Source organism: Leguminivora glycinivorella, chromosome 10, assembly GCF_023078275.1.
Source record: "Leguminivora glycinivorella isolate SPB_JAAS2020 chromosome 10, LegGlyc_1.1, whole genome shotgun sequence".
Classification (NCBI taxonomy): domain Eukaryota; kingdom Metazoa; phylum Arthropoda; class Insecta; order Lepidoptera; family Tortricidae; genus Leguminivora; species Leguminivora glycinivorella.
Window position 1 is genome coordinate 19,406,297 of NC_062980.1, and position 15,757 is coordinate 19,422,053.

The 15,757-nt window shown below is 36.9% G+C and overlaps 2 protein-coding genes across 2 annotated transcripts in view; one reads left to right on the forward strand and one right to left on the reverse strand.

Annotated features, from left to right (window-relative positions):
• LOC125230000 (fibroblast growth factor receptor 3-like) overlaps window positions 1–15,757 on the reverse strand; it is a 186,009-nt gene that overhangs the window by 168,235 nt on the left and 2,017 nt on the right. The gene's annotated exons all lie outside the window — the stretch shown is intronic.
• Window positions 1,742–7,975, forward strand: LOC125230002 (UDP-glycosyltransferase UGT5-like). The gene is made up of 4 exons (XM_048134909.1): window positions 1,742–2,700; window positions 3,361–3,580; window positions 5,402–5,621; window positions 7,599–7,975. The coding sequence occupies exons 1-4, from the start codon at window positions 1,852–1,854 to the stop codon at window positions 7,894–7,896; spliced, it is 1,587 nt and encodes a 528-aa protein (XP_047990866.1). The 5' UTR covers window positions 1,742–1,851; the 3' UTR covers window positions 7,897–7,975.

A 15,757-nucleotide genomic window follows, 5' to 3' on the forward strand; every position in this document is an offset into this window, starting at 1 on the left:
ACGCAAGCGCGGCGTTAAGGTACTGCCTTATCGCTCGGGCCGCTCCGCCGCAGATCGGCGGGCGAGCGCGCTTTCGCGTGCGCTCGGAAATCCCAGCCAGTCGGCAATTTATCACTCTCGAGGCTGGACGCATGCGCTCGCGCCGCCCGAGCTAACGGTTAATGCTTACGCGCCGACTCGCTTGCATTATAATATTCGGTTTGCTTGTGCGCCGCTTAATGCTTTAAGCTTACGCTTTTAATGTGTGCTTTCTTTATGTACTTTTCCTATCTTCTGTGCTATTTCTGACTTCCTCTTTTTCTATACTGTGCTGTGCTTTGTACTCTTATTTTCTCTACTTGTGCTTGTGACTCTTGTGTGCCGTTATTTGACAAAACAACTTATTAATGTGGAAACTAGCTTGTTTTACTTATCTCGCTAGGCTAGTTCACCACACTCTATATAATAAATATACTTAGAAATAAGGATAAATAAAATAAATAAGATTAAATTAAAATAACTTATTTTTTTTGTTGACTAAACTTTATTAAGGTAATAAAACTTAAATAACAAATAAATAACAAGCTAACTCTAAAAACAAAAAACAACTTCAAATTAAATTAAAAACTAATCTAAACTAATAAAATATATCTAAATAGGGCAATAAAAAACATAAAAAACTTACTTATAAATAAAAAACCTCACCCAAGTCGCTGCCACCGGGCAGTGTGCTCAGAAGGCTGGCCGCATTGCCACGTTGGATGGCAATGATTTTTGAGCAAAATATTGGCCTTAAATGTAATACTTAGAAAATACTTACAAATTCCATTTTCGAACTTGTATTATAAAATAAACTAGGTATTTCCTGTTTACCTATTCAATTAAAAGAAATAGCAGCTTAAAATCTTCGAAGAAACGTTCTTATACCTACCCACTCTATAGAAAATATTGTACAATTTTCCTCAATTACCTGTCTTGTAAAAGAATCCTGCGAAGAATTTGGTCATTTATTGCTTTATAACAAACTTTAATGGGCAGATTTTTATTTTGTTGTCTGTTTAACTTTTTTTCGAATATGAGAATATTTTAATATACTTTTTCTAGTCAGAATTATGAGCTTTTTCGATACAAATTTTCCTACTTTCCTTTGAGACGATCGCAACTTAAATATTTGGATAGCACCCGGCCAAGCCGAAGTGACAGTCGTTGATAAATAACGCTACGTGCATATATGCGAGAGTGCTAAAATATTAGTATTGGTAGCCACCAAGCTTTCGACTGATATTTGAATATTGGCGGGGTACTTTGTATGAGATTAAACCGGGAACGGGATAGGTAGAATACATGAAGCCTGTGCTCATTAGTCGCATATGAAAGCTATGAAATATATAAAATGGTGGTAATATAATATCTTCTCAAGAAATGAAATAATTATGGTCACAGATTTGCAGGAACAGGGACACGTTTTATCCTTATTTTACCACAAAGTGGTTTGGCAGAAGATATGTAATAGGGTTAAGCTTTACGTTCTGAATAAACGTTTTATTTATTTTTAATTTTTTTTATTGTTTTTATTTTATTCTTTGTTTCATGTAAAAATAACTACGAAGTCAAATCTTATACATGTCAATATACGTAATACTACCTAAGTATTAAGTATATCGACCTAAGGTACGACCTTTGGGTTTACCAAGAGAATTTTAAGTATATTATAAGTCCTATAAGATTGAACTAAACATTTCTTGATGCAATGTACAATTGTACACCCAACACAACTGTGTTTACACAACTGCGTTACTTATTTTAATAATAAATACTACTTATTGAATACGACGATCATTACCATTTCACCATTAACTTGCGACAGATACTATGTCTTTCTTGGCATTTTGTGCTAAACTGATCGTACTAGTGTTTCTTGGAGAATGGAAAAGTGTAAACTCGTCCAGGGTTCTAGTGATTGTTCCTTCACCGATACACAGCCATCAAGTGCCGTTCCAGGCACTTGCGAAAGAGCTACTACGCCATGGACATCATGTGACTATCCTCACAACTGACCCCATCTACCCGCCTGGCCAAACACCCCAAAATTTCACCGAGATAGACCTTCATGAAGTATCATACAAGATTTGGACAGATGGCTATAGAAAAGTGCAACTAAAAGCAGGTAATCCAAATGAATTTTACACCCAAATAAAGACAGCTTATGATATCGGTTATGATCTTTTCCCAAAACAAATGAAGACTAAAGCCATGAGAGAGTTGTTAGCTGAGAAAACTAAGCAGTTTGACTTAGTGATTGTAGAAGCTTGGGTGTACCAAGCATTGGCACTGGCTCACGTATATAAAGCGCCAGCAATTTTAATGAGTACTTTGGGGATGGAGGATGAAATGTATGAAGATGCAGGTGTTCCAATACATCCAATTATTTACCCCGACGTTTGTTATACTCGCCGTTACAATCTATCCTTTTGGGGTTATGTGAAACATTTGTATAATCGTGTCAGAATGCACTATATGCAGAAGAGTTTGATTGAAAAGCAAGATGGAAGAGTGAAGGAGGTTTTTGGTGGTGATATGCCATCAGTGAAGGAGATGAGAAGAGACGCGGTGGCGCAGTTTGTGAGTTTGCACCCTGTGTTGGAAGGTTACCGACCCTTGCCTCTGAAAGTAGTGCATGTTGGGGGGTTGCATATCGCCCCGCAGAAGAAATTGCCTGAGGTGAGACTAATCAGACTAATTAAGTACGTGCGATGAACCGTGACTTTACATGAATGCACATAATTCTAATTTAGCGAGATATGCTTTTGAAGATCTCGTTGAGTTGAACCAAGGATTACTTCATACTAATCGTACTTACCTCGATTTTTTTGCGCCGCCTATTAAATACTATCATAACTACACTAACTATGCCTATAAATTTGTTTTTAAAAATGTGTATTGACGTGATATCATGATTTTAAAATAAATAAATATGTCATTTGTTCTTATGAAAAATAAAAACACGCAAAAATATTTGGGGAAAATATGATTTTGGTCACTTCCAGGCTGCGAACAGCGCCATTTAGTTTTAAGCCTAAAAGGCCCATACATTTCAGGGGTACCTACGCTTTTTTGTATGGGCTTTGTCAATCCAGTATTAAATCGTTCTTGGTTGAACTAAGTTTTTTTTCTAATTTAAGGGCAAATAAAGGCAAAAAGGGCAAACTTCATTGAAATCGTACACACATACCTACACAATATCTCAAATTTCAATGGCACTTACCAATTAACCGAAAAACAATGAGAGAAAATAATTTTATTAAAGTTATTTCTACTTACTCCAAGAAATTAATATTAATTTCCTTTACAAAATAAATAATAAACTTCACCATGTATCAGGAAATACAAACATTAATGGACTCATCGCAACACGGCGTGATTTACATGAGCTTCGGCAGCCATATGCACCCAGCCATCCTACCACCGGAGCGTTTGGAGATACTCCGTCGCGTCTTCTCAACACTCCCCTACAACGTGGTTTTGAAGTGGAAGGGAGACCCACCAGCATTTTCCAGCAACGTGCACACCTTTTCTTGGTTGCCACAGGCTGATTTGCTACGTAAGTGATGCTGTCTTGACCGATTGCGGTGTTCTGGAGCAGACAATTTCAAGGAAATTCAAGAAAGTGTAGCTCCACTCTCTCGTGTGCCTTTAAGGAGCTCGCGTAGAATGAATACTTACTTTGAACTTGGCTTGACTAGGCACTGGTCCCATCGCGAGCTAGTAAGCTATGAGTTATCGGCTATAAAAACGAACAAAAGATAATCACTCCCATGCAAATAAAAGAGACACGGTGATTTTGATAGCTCACTGCTGAGCGAGTAACTATAAACATCGCCGTGTCTCTTTTATTTACACGGGAGTGATTATCTTTTGTTCATTTTTATAGCCGATAGCTCATAGCTTACTAGCTCGCGATGGGACCAGTGCCTAGACTAGACATAAACTATGTGTGGTTTTACGACTAGGGTGACCAATCTTTTTCTTGCATGGTATTTACTCTTATTGAATGGAGCTAAATCTATCAACTTGGTACGGTTTTTAGACTGTCTAGATTACTTATCTGAAAAAAATAGTAACTGCAGAGTGGTAGAAATGGACCTTATTGGCGGTTATAGAGTAATTCCGAATGACAGAAATGTTTCCGAAAGGGGAATCTTGATATGACGGAAATAATGGTGATTTCTATTGAACTTTTTGAGTTTGTGAGGATGGATGTTCAGATACAAAATTAATCAGTCGTATAAACGTAATGTCAAATACGGCGTATTCAAGGTCAAATTTTCTGGCTTCAACGTAATCGGCACGCAGCATGGTATATAATATTCTTGGGTAAAGGTTTACGGATGAGAAAGTTGATTTTGCAGTTCAAAAGTATAATAATTTCATATAAATTTTAACAGGATATCATATCCTAAGTTAGATGGTATTAATATTAGATTTGATATCATGTTTAATAAAAAATATTTCATTTATAGGTAAATTCTACCAGCAAGCAGCAGCATGTCTTAAATTTGTATGAATTAAATTGCAATTTTGCTATCTGTTTTCGAAGAACAAAGAGAGTCTTCAACAGTTGGTATGGTGAAAAAAAAACTACTTATGAAATTAACAGACAATACTTATAGGTAGTGAATTTTAAACTTAAACGTTTCTTTCAATGTCACCCCTTCTATTTAATTAATGAATTTTTGAAAAATAATGTATATACTTCTTATACGAATATCAATATACTTTATTTTATAAGCTTAATTTTAACATGTTGCATGACTTGGTTTAGCAATGACCTGTAATTGGGCATTTTCAAAAATTGGGACCCAAAAGTAGTAAGTTGTTAACAAAAATTAACTCGATGTCAGTTTTGTGACGACAATTAAGCATGAAATTTAAAAAAAAAATATGACTTTTCTGTTAATTACATAAACTATGAGCAATAATCTACATTTAAAGCATGAAAAAAGTTGGTTTTTAGACGAATTTTATTCTTAATTGTTGTCACAAAACTGACATCGATGTTAAAAACTTTCACTAATTTTGGGTCCCAATTTTTGAAAATGACTAGACATAAACTTATAGACTGTCTAGATTACTTATCTAGTTGTTATTGAGATATAGATATATATACTACGTAAACCTGGCTGCATATGATGATTATACACAGTTGCAGCTCTCAAGTTCTCCCCACGGACCAGGGTTCTCGACGCCGAATGGAATGTATTTTCCTACCTACCTTTAACTAGATTTAGTTTCATTGCTTGAACTTAAGCTCTAAGGAAATTAAATACATAAAAACTATTTCCAAGTTCTCTAGTTAAGTAAGACAGAAACACAAGTTCCTTCCACGGACACTTCAGTGAATTCCCTGTCTTTCTGCCCCCAGATCACAAAAAGCTTCTCCTCTTCATCACACAAGGAGGTCTCCAGTCAACCGAAGAAGCATTACGAGCTGGAGTCCCACTGTTGGGCATCCCACTAATGGTGGACCAGTGGCTTAACGTCGAAAATTATGAACGGCTTGGCTTTGGCCTAGGATTGGACCTGCATACAATGTCTGAGAGCCAGCTCCGGGATACCATTGATAAACTTATCAATGATAAACGGTGAACTTCGACCATATGCTACTTGACCCTTTTTTAAAGTCTGTGTTATATGATTAAGACAGTGCTTAATCATATAACACAGAATTAACCGAAATAAAATATTACCATATTTTATTATGACTTAAAAACAGCAAAATTTACGTAATCAGGCGAAAACAACACAGTCATGCGAATCTATAGATTATCTGTCATGCAGGTCATTCTATTCGAAAACAACATTTTCTGACTTTTTAAGTATGAAGGCATAAAGTTCAATATGTCAGTGATTGTTTTGACATGCAGTAAGGTTCGAATTCGATGACGTCACTTCATCGCTGACAGCGTTTTCGGTGGCCAAAATAAATAAAAAATTACACACATTTTTAATCGAAAATACGTAGTCAAAATACACTTTTTATACCCAAAACCTATAAATATTGTTTTTTTTTTATGTCTAATACTACAAAATACAATCATAATGATTGTGCCAAATTCGATATGAGTCTGGTAGCTTATATGTATATAACCTTTTGACATTATGATATCTAAATATTTTTTTAACAAGTGGAAACGCCCGCGAACGATACTTCAAGAAAAGGATTTTTGCGGTTCAACGATGAACCCGCATGTCCCGCGAATCTTTCTATATCTTTCCTTAAGAAAACACACCTTTGGGGCGTCGTATAGCGACATCTACCGACAGATAATTACGTTATGATATCTCACAAAAATAAGCTCTCTAACTTTTCATTATATGCTCGACTGCCTGTGTATGATCATAATGAAGATCGTATTTGAATTTTGAATCATAGCCCCTTTCATTCGAAAGGTACCTTAGTACATGTATCGATCATCTTTTTATACACAGAACTGCTAGGATTTTGAACAGCGCACGAAAAGGAATGTTTTTGGAAACACAAACTGAAAAAGTATACGAAATTACGCTTACGAATGAAATTAGGTACTTTTCCGATGGGCAAGGCCTGGTACACTTAAGAATGTTCTTGTCCAAATAATGCAAGGACGTAAAACGCTTCAGGAAGCCGTAAAATGACAGAATTCCATTGATCCTTTTGTTATAATATCTTCCTTGATCTAAAATGCCTTGAAACGGCTGTAACCTTGCGTGAATTTAGATAAAGAGCATTTATTCCTTAGTAGAGGTAGACTTTATAGTGGTGTATTGGTAAACATTGGTATTTTTGATCCTATAAGAATCGAAAGACCTCGCGATTCTGAGTATGAATCACCTAAAAAAATACCCATGTTACAAAAAAAGTGGGGTGGACAACTTTGAAAAAAAAAAAATGGCACATAGACACGTCGTACTTGTAAGTAACTCGAGTTCAATCACATTTACTCGGTTATACCACTAAAAATAATTATCGGAATACGACTTTTAAGTAAAGAAATGTCTCAAATCACATGTACATAAATGTCGGCCTAGGCGGAGCTTTAATTAATTGTCTTACACACGGCAGTAATTTTCCAATTTTAAAATTCTGCCTAGTGGCATCGTTTGCAGATGTTTCTTCGTGTCAACTTTTTGACCTTAAAATGACCTTAAAAACCTTTTTTGACTTTAACACTTTCGCAACCCGCCTGTTGGGCACTGGAAAACGCCCTGGGCGGGTTCTAGCCGTACAAGCTGGTTATAAATTACAACATTTACAACCGATTTCTGATGTAATGCGCAATTTTTTAACCCCCGACGCAAAAACGACGGGTTGTTATAAGTTTGACGTGTCTGTCTGTCTGTCTGTCTGTTTGTCTGTCTGTCTGTGTGTGTGTCAGTCTGTTGCATCGTAGTCCCGAACGGATGAACCGATTTAGATTTAGTTTTTTTGGCCTGAAAGCCGAGTTAGTCGGGAGTGTTCTTAGCCATGTTTCATGAAAATCGGTCACTATACCGACCGCGAGGTCGGGGGTTTTTTCAAAATTTTAATTTTGTGGTTAGGTTATTTGTCTAGTAATTAATGTGTTAAACCTTTTTTTCAGCTATCGCAAAAACTCAATGCGAATCGGTCGTGAGATGCAAGACCGTCCCCAGACTTCACTACAACGGGCTGTATGGTGGGCAGAACGGGCCATGCGTTTCCACGGTCGAGACCTGATTACACCGCCACCTTCTACCACTTGGGACGACATTTTATATGTTCTAATGATTATATTTATAATAGGGCCTTTAGTAATCATATCGGTTGCTGTTTTTGTTTGTAGGATCATGTTAAGGAAACTGAGATTGAAAGTTTTGAAAAGGCGCGAGTGGCTAGTGGAACGTAGAAATTTACCGTAGTAGATGTTGTTGAGTGTTTCAAATTATTTTTTATCACACCCGCACTTTAAATGTGCTATTGCACGCAGGCGGAGCGTGAGTTATAGAAAAGTCATTCTCCCAAGGGAATAATGAAATTTCTTGTACCGTACTTAACTTATTTACATCTATTTACATATTTTTTACATTGCGAGTGAGTAACTCGGGGACTATGAATATTACTAACTCGAGTCTTTAAACCGCTCCGGCAAGCCGTCGCGATTTAACTTACTCTCGTTAGTAATATTCAACTTCCTCCCCTTGCTGCACAATGTACTATTATCTGTGGTACTATTATTGAGGAGGTTAAAGAAAAAAACATAAACAAAAATCATATACGTCGCACCAATTGATATTTTCACGAACTATAACGATCCATATCCACTCCGTTAACCTATTGATATGTCTAATTCATAGCTGGGCATTAACTCGTTAATCCGTTAATCGTTAATTAACGAAGTCAACATTTCGATTAACGGATTAACTTTAAAGTTAACTTGAAAAACCGGCCAAGAGCGTGTCGGGCCACGCTCAGTGTAGGGTTCCGTAGTTTTCCGTATTTTTCTCAAAAACTACTGAACCTATCAAGTTCAAAACAATTTTCCTAGAAAGTCTTTATAAAGTTCTACTTTTGTGATTTTTTTCATATTTTTTAAACATATGGTTCAAAAGTTAGAGGGGGGGACGCACTTTTTTTCCTTTAGAAGCGATTATTTCCGAAAATATTAATATAATCAAAAAATGATCTTAGTAAACCCTTATTCATTTTTAAATACCTATCCAACAATATATCACACGTTGGGGTTGGAATGAAAAAAAAAAATCAGCCCCCACTTTACATGTAGGGGGGGTACCCTAATAAAACATTTTTTTCCATTTTTTATTTTTGCACTTTGTTGGCGTGATTGATATACATATTGGTACCAAATTTCAGCTTTCTAGTGCTGACGGTTACTGAGATTATCCGCGGACGGTCGGACGGACGGACAGACAGACATGGCGAAACTATAAGGGTTCCTAGTTGACTACGGAACCCTAAAAATGGAAAAAAATGTTACCCCCCCTGCTAGGGTACCCCCCCTACATGTAAAGTGGGGGCTAATATTTTTTTTCATTCTAACCCCAACGTGTGATATATTGTTGGATAGGTATTTAAAAATGAATAAGGGTTTACTAAGATAATTTTTTGATAATATTAATATTTTTGGAAATAATCGCTCCTAAAGTAAAAAAAAAGTGCGTCCCCCCCCCCCTCTAACTTTTGAACCATATGTTTAAAAAATATGAAAAAAATCACAAATGTAGAACTTTATAAAGACTTTCTAGAAAAATTATTTTGAACTTGATAGGTTCAGTAGTTTTTGAGAAAAATACGGAAAACTACGGAACCCTACACTGAGCGTGGCCCGACACGCTCTTGGCCGGTTTTTTTTACGTACTTGTATCGTAATGTACTATTATTTTAAAGCACATAAAATTCGAATAAAATACACTGCTGACACGGGCCCGCTCACTGCCAGTTCAGTCTGCGCTTTATATTACAATACTCTTTGGTCTGCGCCCAGCGCTCATAGACAGTGGACCTACGTTCGATAGTCCGGCGCACCGTGCTCTCGTAAGCGTAAGCAGCTAGATAGTTCTGAGAAGTGCTGTATAGGTACTGCGACTAAACAAATTTTGGTCCTGTTGGTGGCAAACAGGCATACGGTCCGCCTGATTTTTACACATGCAATTTTATCCAAGAAATTTTACTTGAAATCTGATGAGAGTTTGAATTATTATTATATTTCGGGACCAGGGGAGGGGACCGATTTTTGAGTCTCACGCGTTCGAATTCAGAAAATTGTCACTGAAAATACTAAGCAATTCACTGTTTTCAACCGGTATTTTAGTGACAAATCCCATATGTGAGATTCAAAAACCGGCCCCCAGGATGAGGTTCTGGTTTTCATGGTGGAGTCAGGATATGGTCAACAAAACTGCTATTTTACTCATTATAACTCCACTATGTTTGGGCTTATTACATTTGGACTGATGAGCAGCGTCGATCTCGATGATGTCCAAGGTCACATGATCGAGTCAGGAAATGAATAACAGAACTGCTATTCTACTTATCGTAACTCGACCATGTTTGATCTCATTAGCCGGGCCAATAACACATGTAATTTTTTGCACACAGCTCAGCTCTTTGAAACTGTTTATTTTAAGTTACTTACAATTAGTAGGTACCATATAATAATAATATATTCTTATCTCTTGTAAACTTTACAAAAAAGTTAACACATGAAACCAAAAGAATTGTTACTAGCAATTAAATTCAAAACTATCAAGATCATTCTTGCCTGTGTGTTGCGTTACCGGTGGCTCGCGTACCGAGCGCCAACACCATCTATCAATGGCTATTTCACGAAATTGATGAACGCTCTAAGGAATAAGGGCTCTTAGTGTAGTGGTTATGCCAGTCGACACTAGATGGCAGCATTAAAAAACACTGGGTTACACTGTATGACATTTTTTCATTTCATCATTAAGTAAATAGCATTCGTTATAAGTAAATAGTATACGTTAATTCGTCGCTCAGTTTTACCGTGAAGAACGGACAAATAAATAGACACACACACACTTTCCCGTTTATAATATTAGTATGGATTAAAATAAACATTAAGTTAATAAAAACAAAATGCAGTATTATTGTGTGCTACTTAAAACTTTCCTTGTTAGTATAAAACCCGGAGTTCTTAAAAAAAAATAAGAAAGTAGAATCTTAGAGAAAGAAATAAGCAGGTAAATAAAATCAAATAATCCATACTGATTAAACTGGAAAGTGTGTGTGTGTCTGTTTGTTTGTCCGTCTTTCAAGAGAAGCCGCGGGCAAAAGCTAGTAGAACATAAAAAAAAAAAGTAAATAAAAATGCAAAAAGATTGCGTGAGCCGAGATTCGAACTCACGACACTCATGGCGCAAACGGTTCCACCTAGAAGTCAAACCCGCTAGACCATTTGCACATTGTGAAAGACGGCGAATCTTCTGATTCTAATCACCAAATGCTAGTGCCGAAGTTTCGCGCGATGGATACGCGATGACCTTGAGCCATCGCCGTCGCATCGCGTCGCGTCGCCCGTCGCTCACGCAAGACAGAGCGTAAACTCATTGTTTCTGCCGGTGAGTAAGGCAGCCAGAGCTCAACGAGGAGGACCTACGGAACTAATTAGGAGAATAGATTGTCCTTTGAGTCGTCGGCACCCAGGCCCCTTCTAAGTACCTACAGGTTTGTACAAGTTTCTAATGAGTCGGCAACGCACATGTGCCACTCCTTGAGTGGCAGGCGTCCATAGGTTACAGTGACCGCTTTTCATCAGGCAGACCGTATGCCTGTTTCCCACCTACGTGGTACAAAAAAAACTGTCGTCGAATTCACCTTAAACATTAAAAACTAAGTCAAAATCGATTGATTCGTTCGGGAGCTATGATGCCACAGACAGACATGTCAAGCGTCAAACCTTAAATTATTATAAAACACTCCGTCGTTTTTGCGTTGGTGGTTAAAAACAAGAAACTTCCTTCAAAACTATAATAAAACACAACTTTCTATGAAAATTGGTCAAGTGCGAGTCAGATTTCGACATTTCCATACAAACAGGTCATGAGCGCCTGACGAAATGTAATGGCAACGTACATTAAATTTCGTACTTAGATTTCGCGTATATTTCGGAAACGATAAGAGATAGAGCAAAATGGACTTCTGATTTTGGTTGTCGATGGCACAATTTTTTTGTTTTCGTATATATACACCTTTTTTGGACCTATGTGGGCAATATTATGGTCAGTGAAGTTCTAAACGGTCTTAAGCGCCTCTTTTTTAGTAGGAACTTAAGTCATTTTGGAAAATGATTTTTTCTTTTTAACAATTTCTATAACAAACGAAACCGAAATTAATTTCTTTATACCTGTCCAACGCGATTACAACATTTTAAGACGTTTAGTAACTACTTGCAGCGGCAGTGAGTGAAATTCGTAATCTGAGTTTTTTCTCTTAAGTCCGACTTACGCTTGACTGTAGATTTCTAATAGGTTTTCCTGTAATCTACAGGTAGAGGGCTATCCTGTGTATTTTTTTGAAAATTTTACGCTAAGTAATTTCGGAGATAAGGGGGGGGAATGGTCATTTTTTGCGTATTTTCTTAAATTACTTCTAAATTACCAAAATAAAAAAAATAAAAAAAATATACTTCAAATGCTTATAAAATGCTCTTTCATTTGATACGTAACACAATATAGTTTTAATAACTTTGATTTTTAATTTTCAATGTAACCCCCCAAAAGTGGCCCCTGTGATTAAATTTCATTTAATTAAATTACATGTCCGTCTTTGGGCCACAGGTTTACATATGTGTGCCAAATTTCAAGTAAATCGGTCCAGTACTTTCGGAGAAATCGGCTGTGACAGAGGGACAGACAGACACGCGAGTGATCCTATAAGGGTTCCGTTTTTCCTCTTTGAGGTACGGAACCCTAAAAATGTTAACGGACTCGTTAAGTTCCGTTAAATTTCTCCGAGTCCGTTAATCGTTAATCTAGTAGGGCACAGGCGCCATCTGCGCTGCGAAAAACACGTTCTGAACGCTACTAATAAAAGTCCGAAGTACGGCAAATCCTATGATTTGCCGGTAAATCCTAGGTTTTACCGATGTCGATTGCTAAAAGTCCGAAATATTACCTAAAAAAGTAGTCTTCCTACCTAAGTCTTCACGTGGATTTGCTTTTACTAACTTTTATTCGGTGAATTCTAAGCTTTACCATGGCGACTGTTGTTAGTGATAGGGCAGCAAATTCGAGCCCTATTTACGACCACATTCGGTTCCCTAGCCTCTACCGCCCAAAGTGCCACAACAGTCCCGTCACCGCCAGCACATCTCCTGACACAGCTCTTGGCAGTAGCTCAGGCGATCACTGCCTTCCACGTGCAGCCTAGAGTTCAATAGGCTAGCTGTACTTCGGCCTTTTACAGAAATATAATACGTTATAGTGGATACTGATGCAACTAAATATTTAAAGAAAAGTTCATTTTTCTTCACGTGTTAACGATTAACGATTAACTTTAACTTACGTTAAATTTGTGGAAATGTATCGCTTTAACGATTAACGAAGTTAACTTTTTTAGTAACGGATTAGCGATTAACGAAGTTAACTATTTGATTAACAGTGCCCAGCTATGGTCGAATTTAACGGAAAACTGTAAACGTTAATAAGTAGAAGATGCCTATCTTCTTTAACAGTGTCTTAAGTTCAATACAAATCCCGGTCAAGATTGTTAACCTATTTTCAATAGAAAGCAAGATAAATAAACGAAGTAGGTACTTGAAGTCAAGGAATTTTATTCTGTAAGTATCACTCTTCCCTTGTAACGTTAGCGTTTTAACGCTTCTTGAATAATCAGTCCTGTCACGGAAGGCGTAAAGGAAGTTCCTTTTTAACCTAATAAATTTCAATAGAAATAACGCCTGACCGAATACTGAAGTTGACTTAATGACAAACGTAAGTCCACACGCACGGCGATATAGGCGTTTAAAGATCGTACAACCAGTATGTAACGCCACCGCGGGGCGCGGAGGGGACTAACGGATAGACCTCGTCCATTTGGATCGGCGCGGCGACGCGAGTTGCCCGCTCCACTTATTTTATTTTTTTTAAAAAGGGCACTCTCGGACGATGGCGTTCGAAGGGTTTTCCATTCATTTAAACATGAGAACCTAATTTAATTCGTGTGTGAGTGTTTTCCCCCGCTCGGGTGAGTGTTGCAAAAAATATTTTATAGCTTGTAAGTAATTATTTCATCTTTACTGCGTTAATCCTTCCTAAAATAGCAAGTGCTTTATTCCTTTTATATAATTAGTAGCCTTTCATTATGCCTAAGCGCTGTAATTGTGAGCTACAGGTATCTTTGTTCTTTAGCGTAATTAATTTCTACCCACTTTACTAAAAAGTGAAATCATGATTTGCAATTTTCATGCAAATGTTAATTAGTTTAAGTGTATTCATTGCGACACTTAGTTGCTATTGCTTAACAGAATGAGTTTTAAATGTACATTCCATGTCATGTAGATTTAGAGAAAAACAATAAAACTGCATAAGTGCATACCCATATAACAAAGCTGATTTTGTATGCTACCACCACATCTCTGATCACTATTTAATGCTTTGAGCGTGCCTTCCTGCTTTCTGCACTTCCCACTTGTCGCTTTTACTTCATAAGGCAGAATGTCGCAGGCAGTAACGCAAAATCGGACATTTCACTAAACGTCCAATAATAACGAATTCCGGGGGACCTACCACCTACCACCCAACACTGGCTCCGGAGACCACCTACTGCTCTGCCGCACCCTAAACACCGGGAAGAAGTGACGTCACACCTTGCCATGCGCGCCTTCCGCTGCTTCACCGAGCGATAGTCAGGGAAGTGCCACTCGTTCTAAAGCGTCTTCAAGTGAATGCGAGCTCGATCTAAATTGTTCGGACTTACTCCTGAGATTTTTTTTTTTTATCTTTTCGGCTGCCTACCCTACATTTGTATTTTTTTTAAAAAAAGGTAATTTTTTTGTATTATAATTTTTATTTTTGAAAAGATTGTTTTATTTATATAACTAGTAAAGTAGACAACGTTTCACCCTTGTCATTGTAATATTCTGACAATGATGAAGAAGGTCGCGAGAGACCTTACATTATTATTTATTACAGTAACAGAAATGGTACTGAAATCAAATAACTGTTTTCAATTTGTCTTGGCAACAAAAAGCGAAGACGACGAGACAGGAAATCATGATTTTGTGTGATGTGTGATGTTTATTTAATTTGAACATAGCTGAAAATTTGTTCTGAATAATAATATGAGTAAACTTCAGTTAACACTTTCGAAACCGGGCTCTACGCGGCGCTACGACATTTTCGCTACATACGGGGAAACCCATGTAATCGGCTACGCTTCTACGAGCGGTGTGCCCGACAGTCGGGTTCTTGGTAGCGAAAGTGTTTAAATTTTCAGCTGTATTTATCATTTCAAGTGTTTTAATTTAATCCTTTTAGGATTCGTTTTCCTTAAATAAGTATTCGATTTTATAATAAACTTCCGAATCATATTACTGAATTGTCAATTAATAAATATAAGAAGGCTTTCATGTGAAAAATAGTGAAATCGCAACCGAGCGCGTAATCATACCGTGTCAACCGTGTGTGGTATCAAATTAAAGAGCTTTGCGAGTAGTTTACAAATATATAACATATTATAGGACATTTTCTACTTAGTCTAACAAAATATGAGAAAATGTTCAGAAGTGGTAATAATTGTGACGGTGAAGGCTCGTTTTCAAAAAATTGCAAAAAATATATAATAGAAATTTATAATCACTAAGGCATAAGAGCAATTTTAGTAAACGTTGTAGATTAATTTTTGAATGAAAATAACTCCGATGTGATGTAGATTTTAAAAGAAATTGACACTTAATTTTAGGTAATTTCTGAAAAACATTGAATTCGTCTAAGCCTCGTTTACTCTTTTTCAAAACCTTATAATAAAAACCGGCCAAGAGCGTGTCGGGCCACGCTTAGTGTAGGGTTCCGTAGTTTTCCGTATTTTTCTCAAAAACTACTAAACCTATCAAGTTCAAAACAATTTTCCTAGAAATTCTTTATAAAGTTCTACTTTTGTGATTTTTTTCATATTATTTAAACATATGGTTCAAAAGTTAGAGGGGGGACGCACTTTTTTTCCTTTAGGAGCGATTATTTCCGAAAATATTAATATTATCAAAAAACGATCTTAGTAAACCCTTCTTCATTTTTAAATACC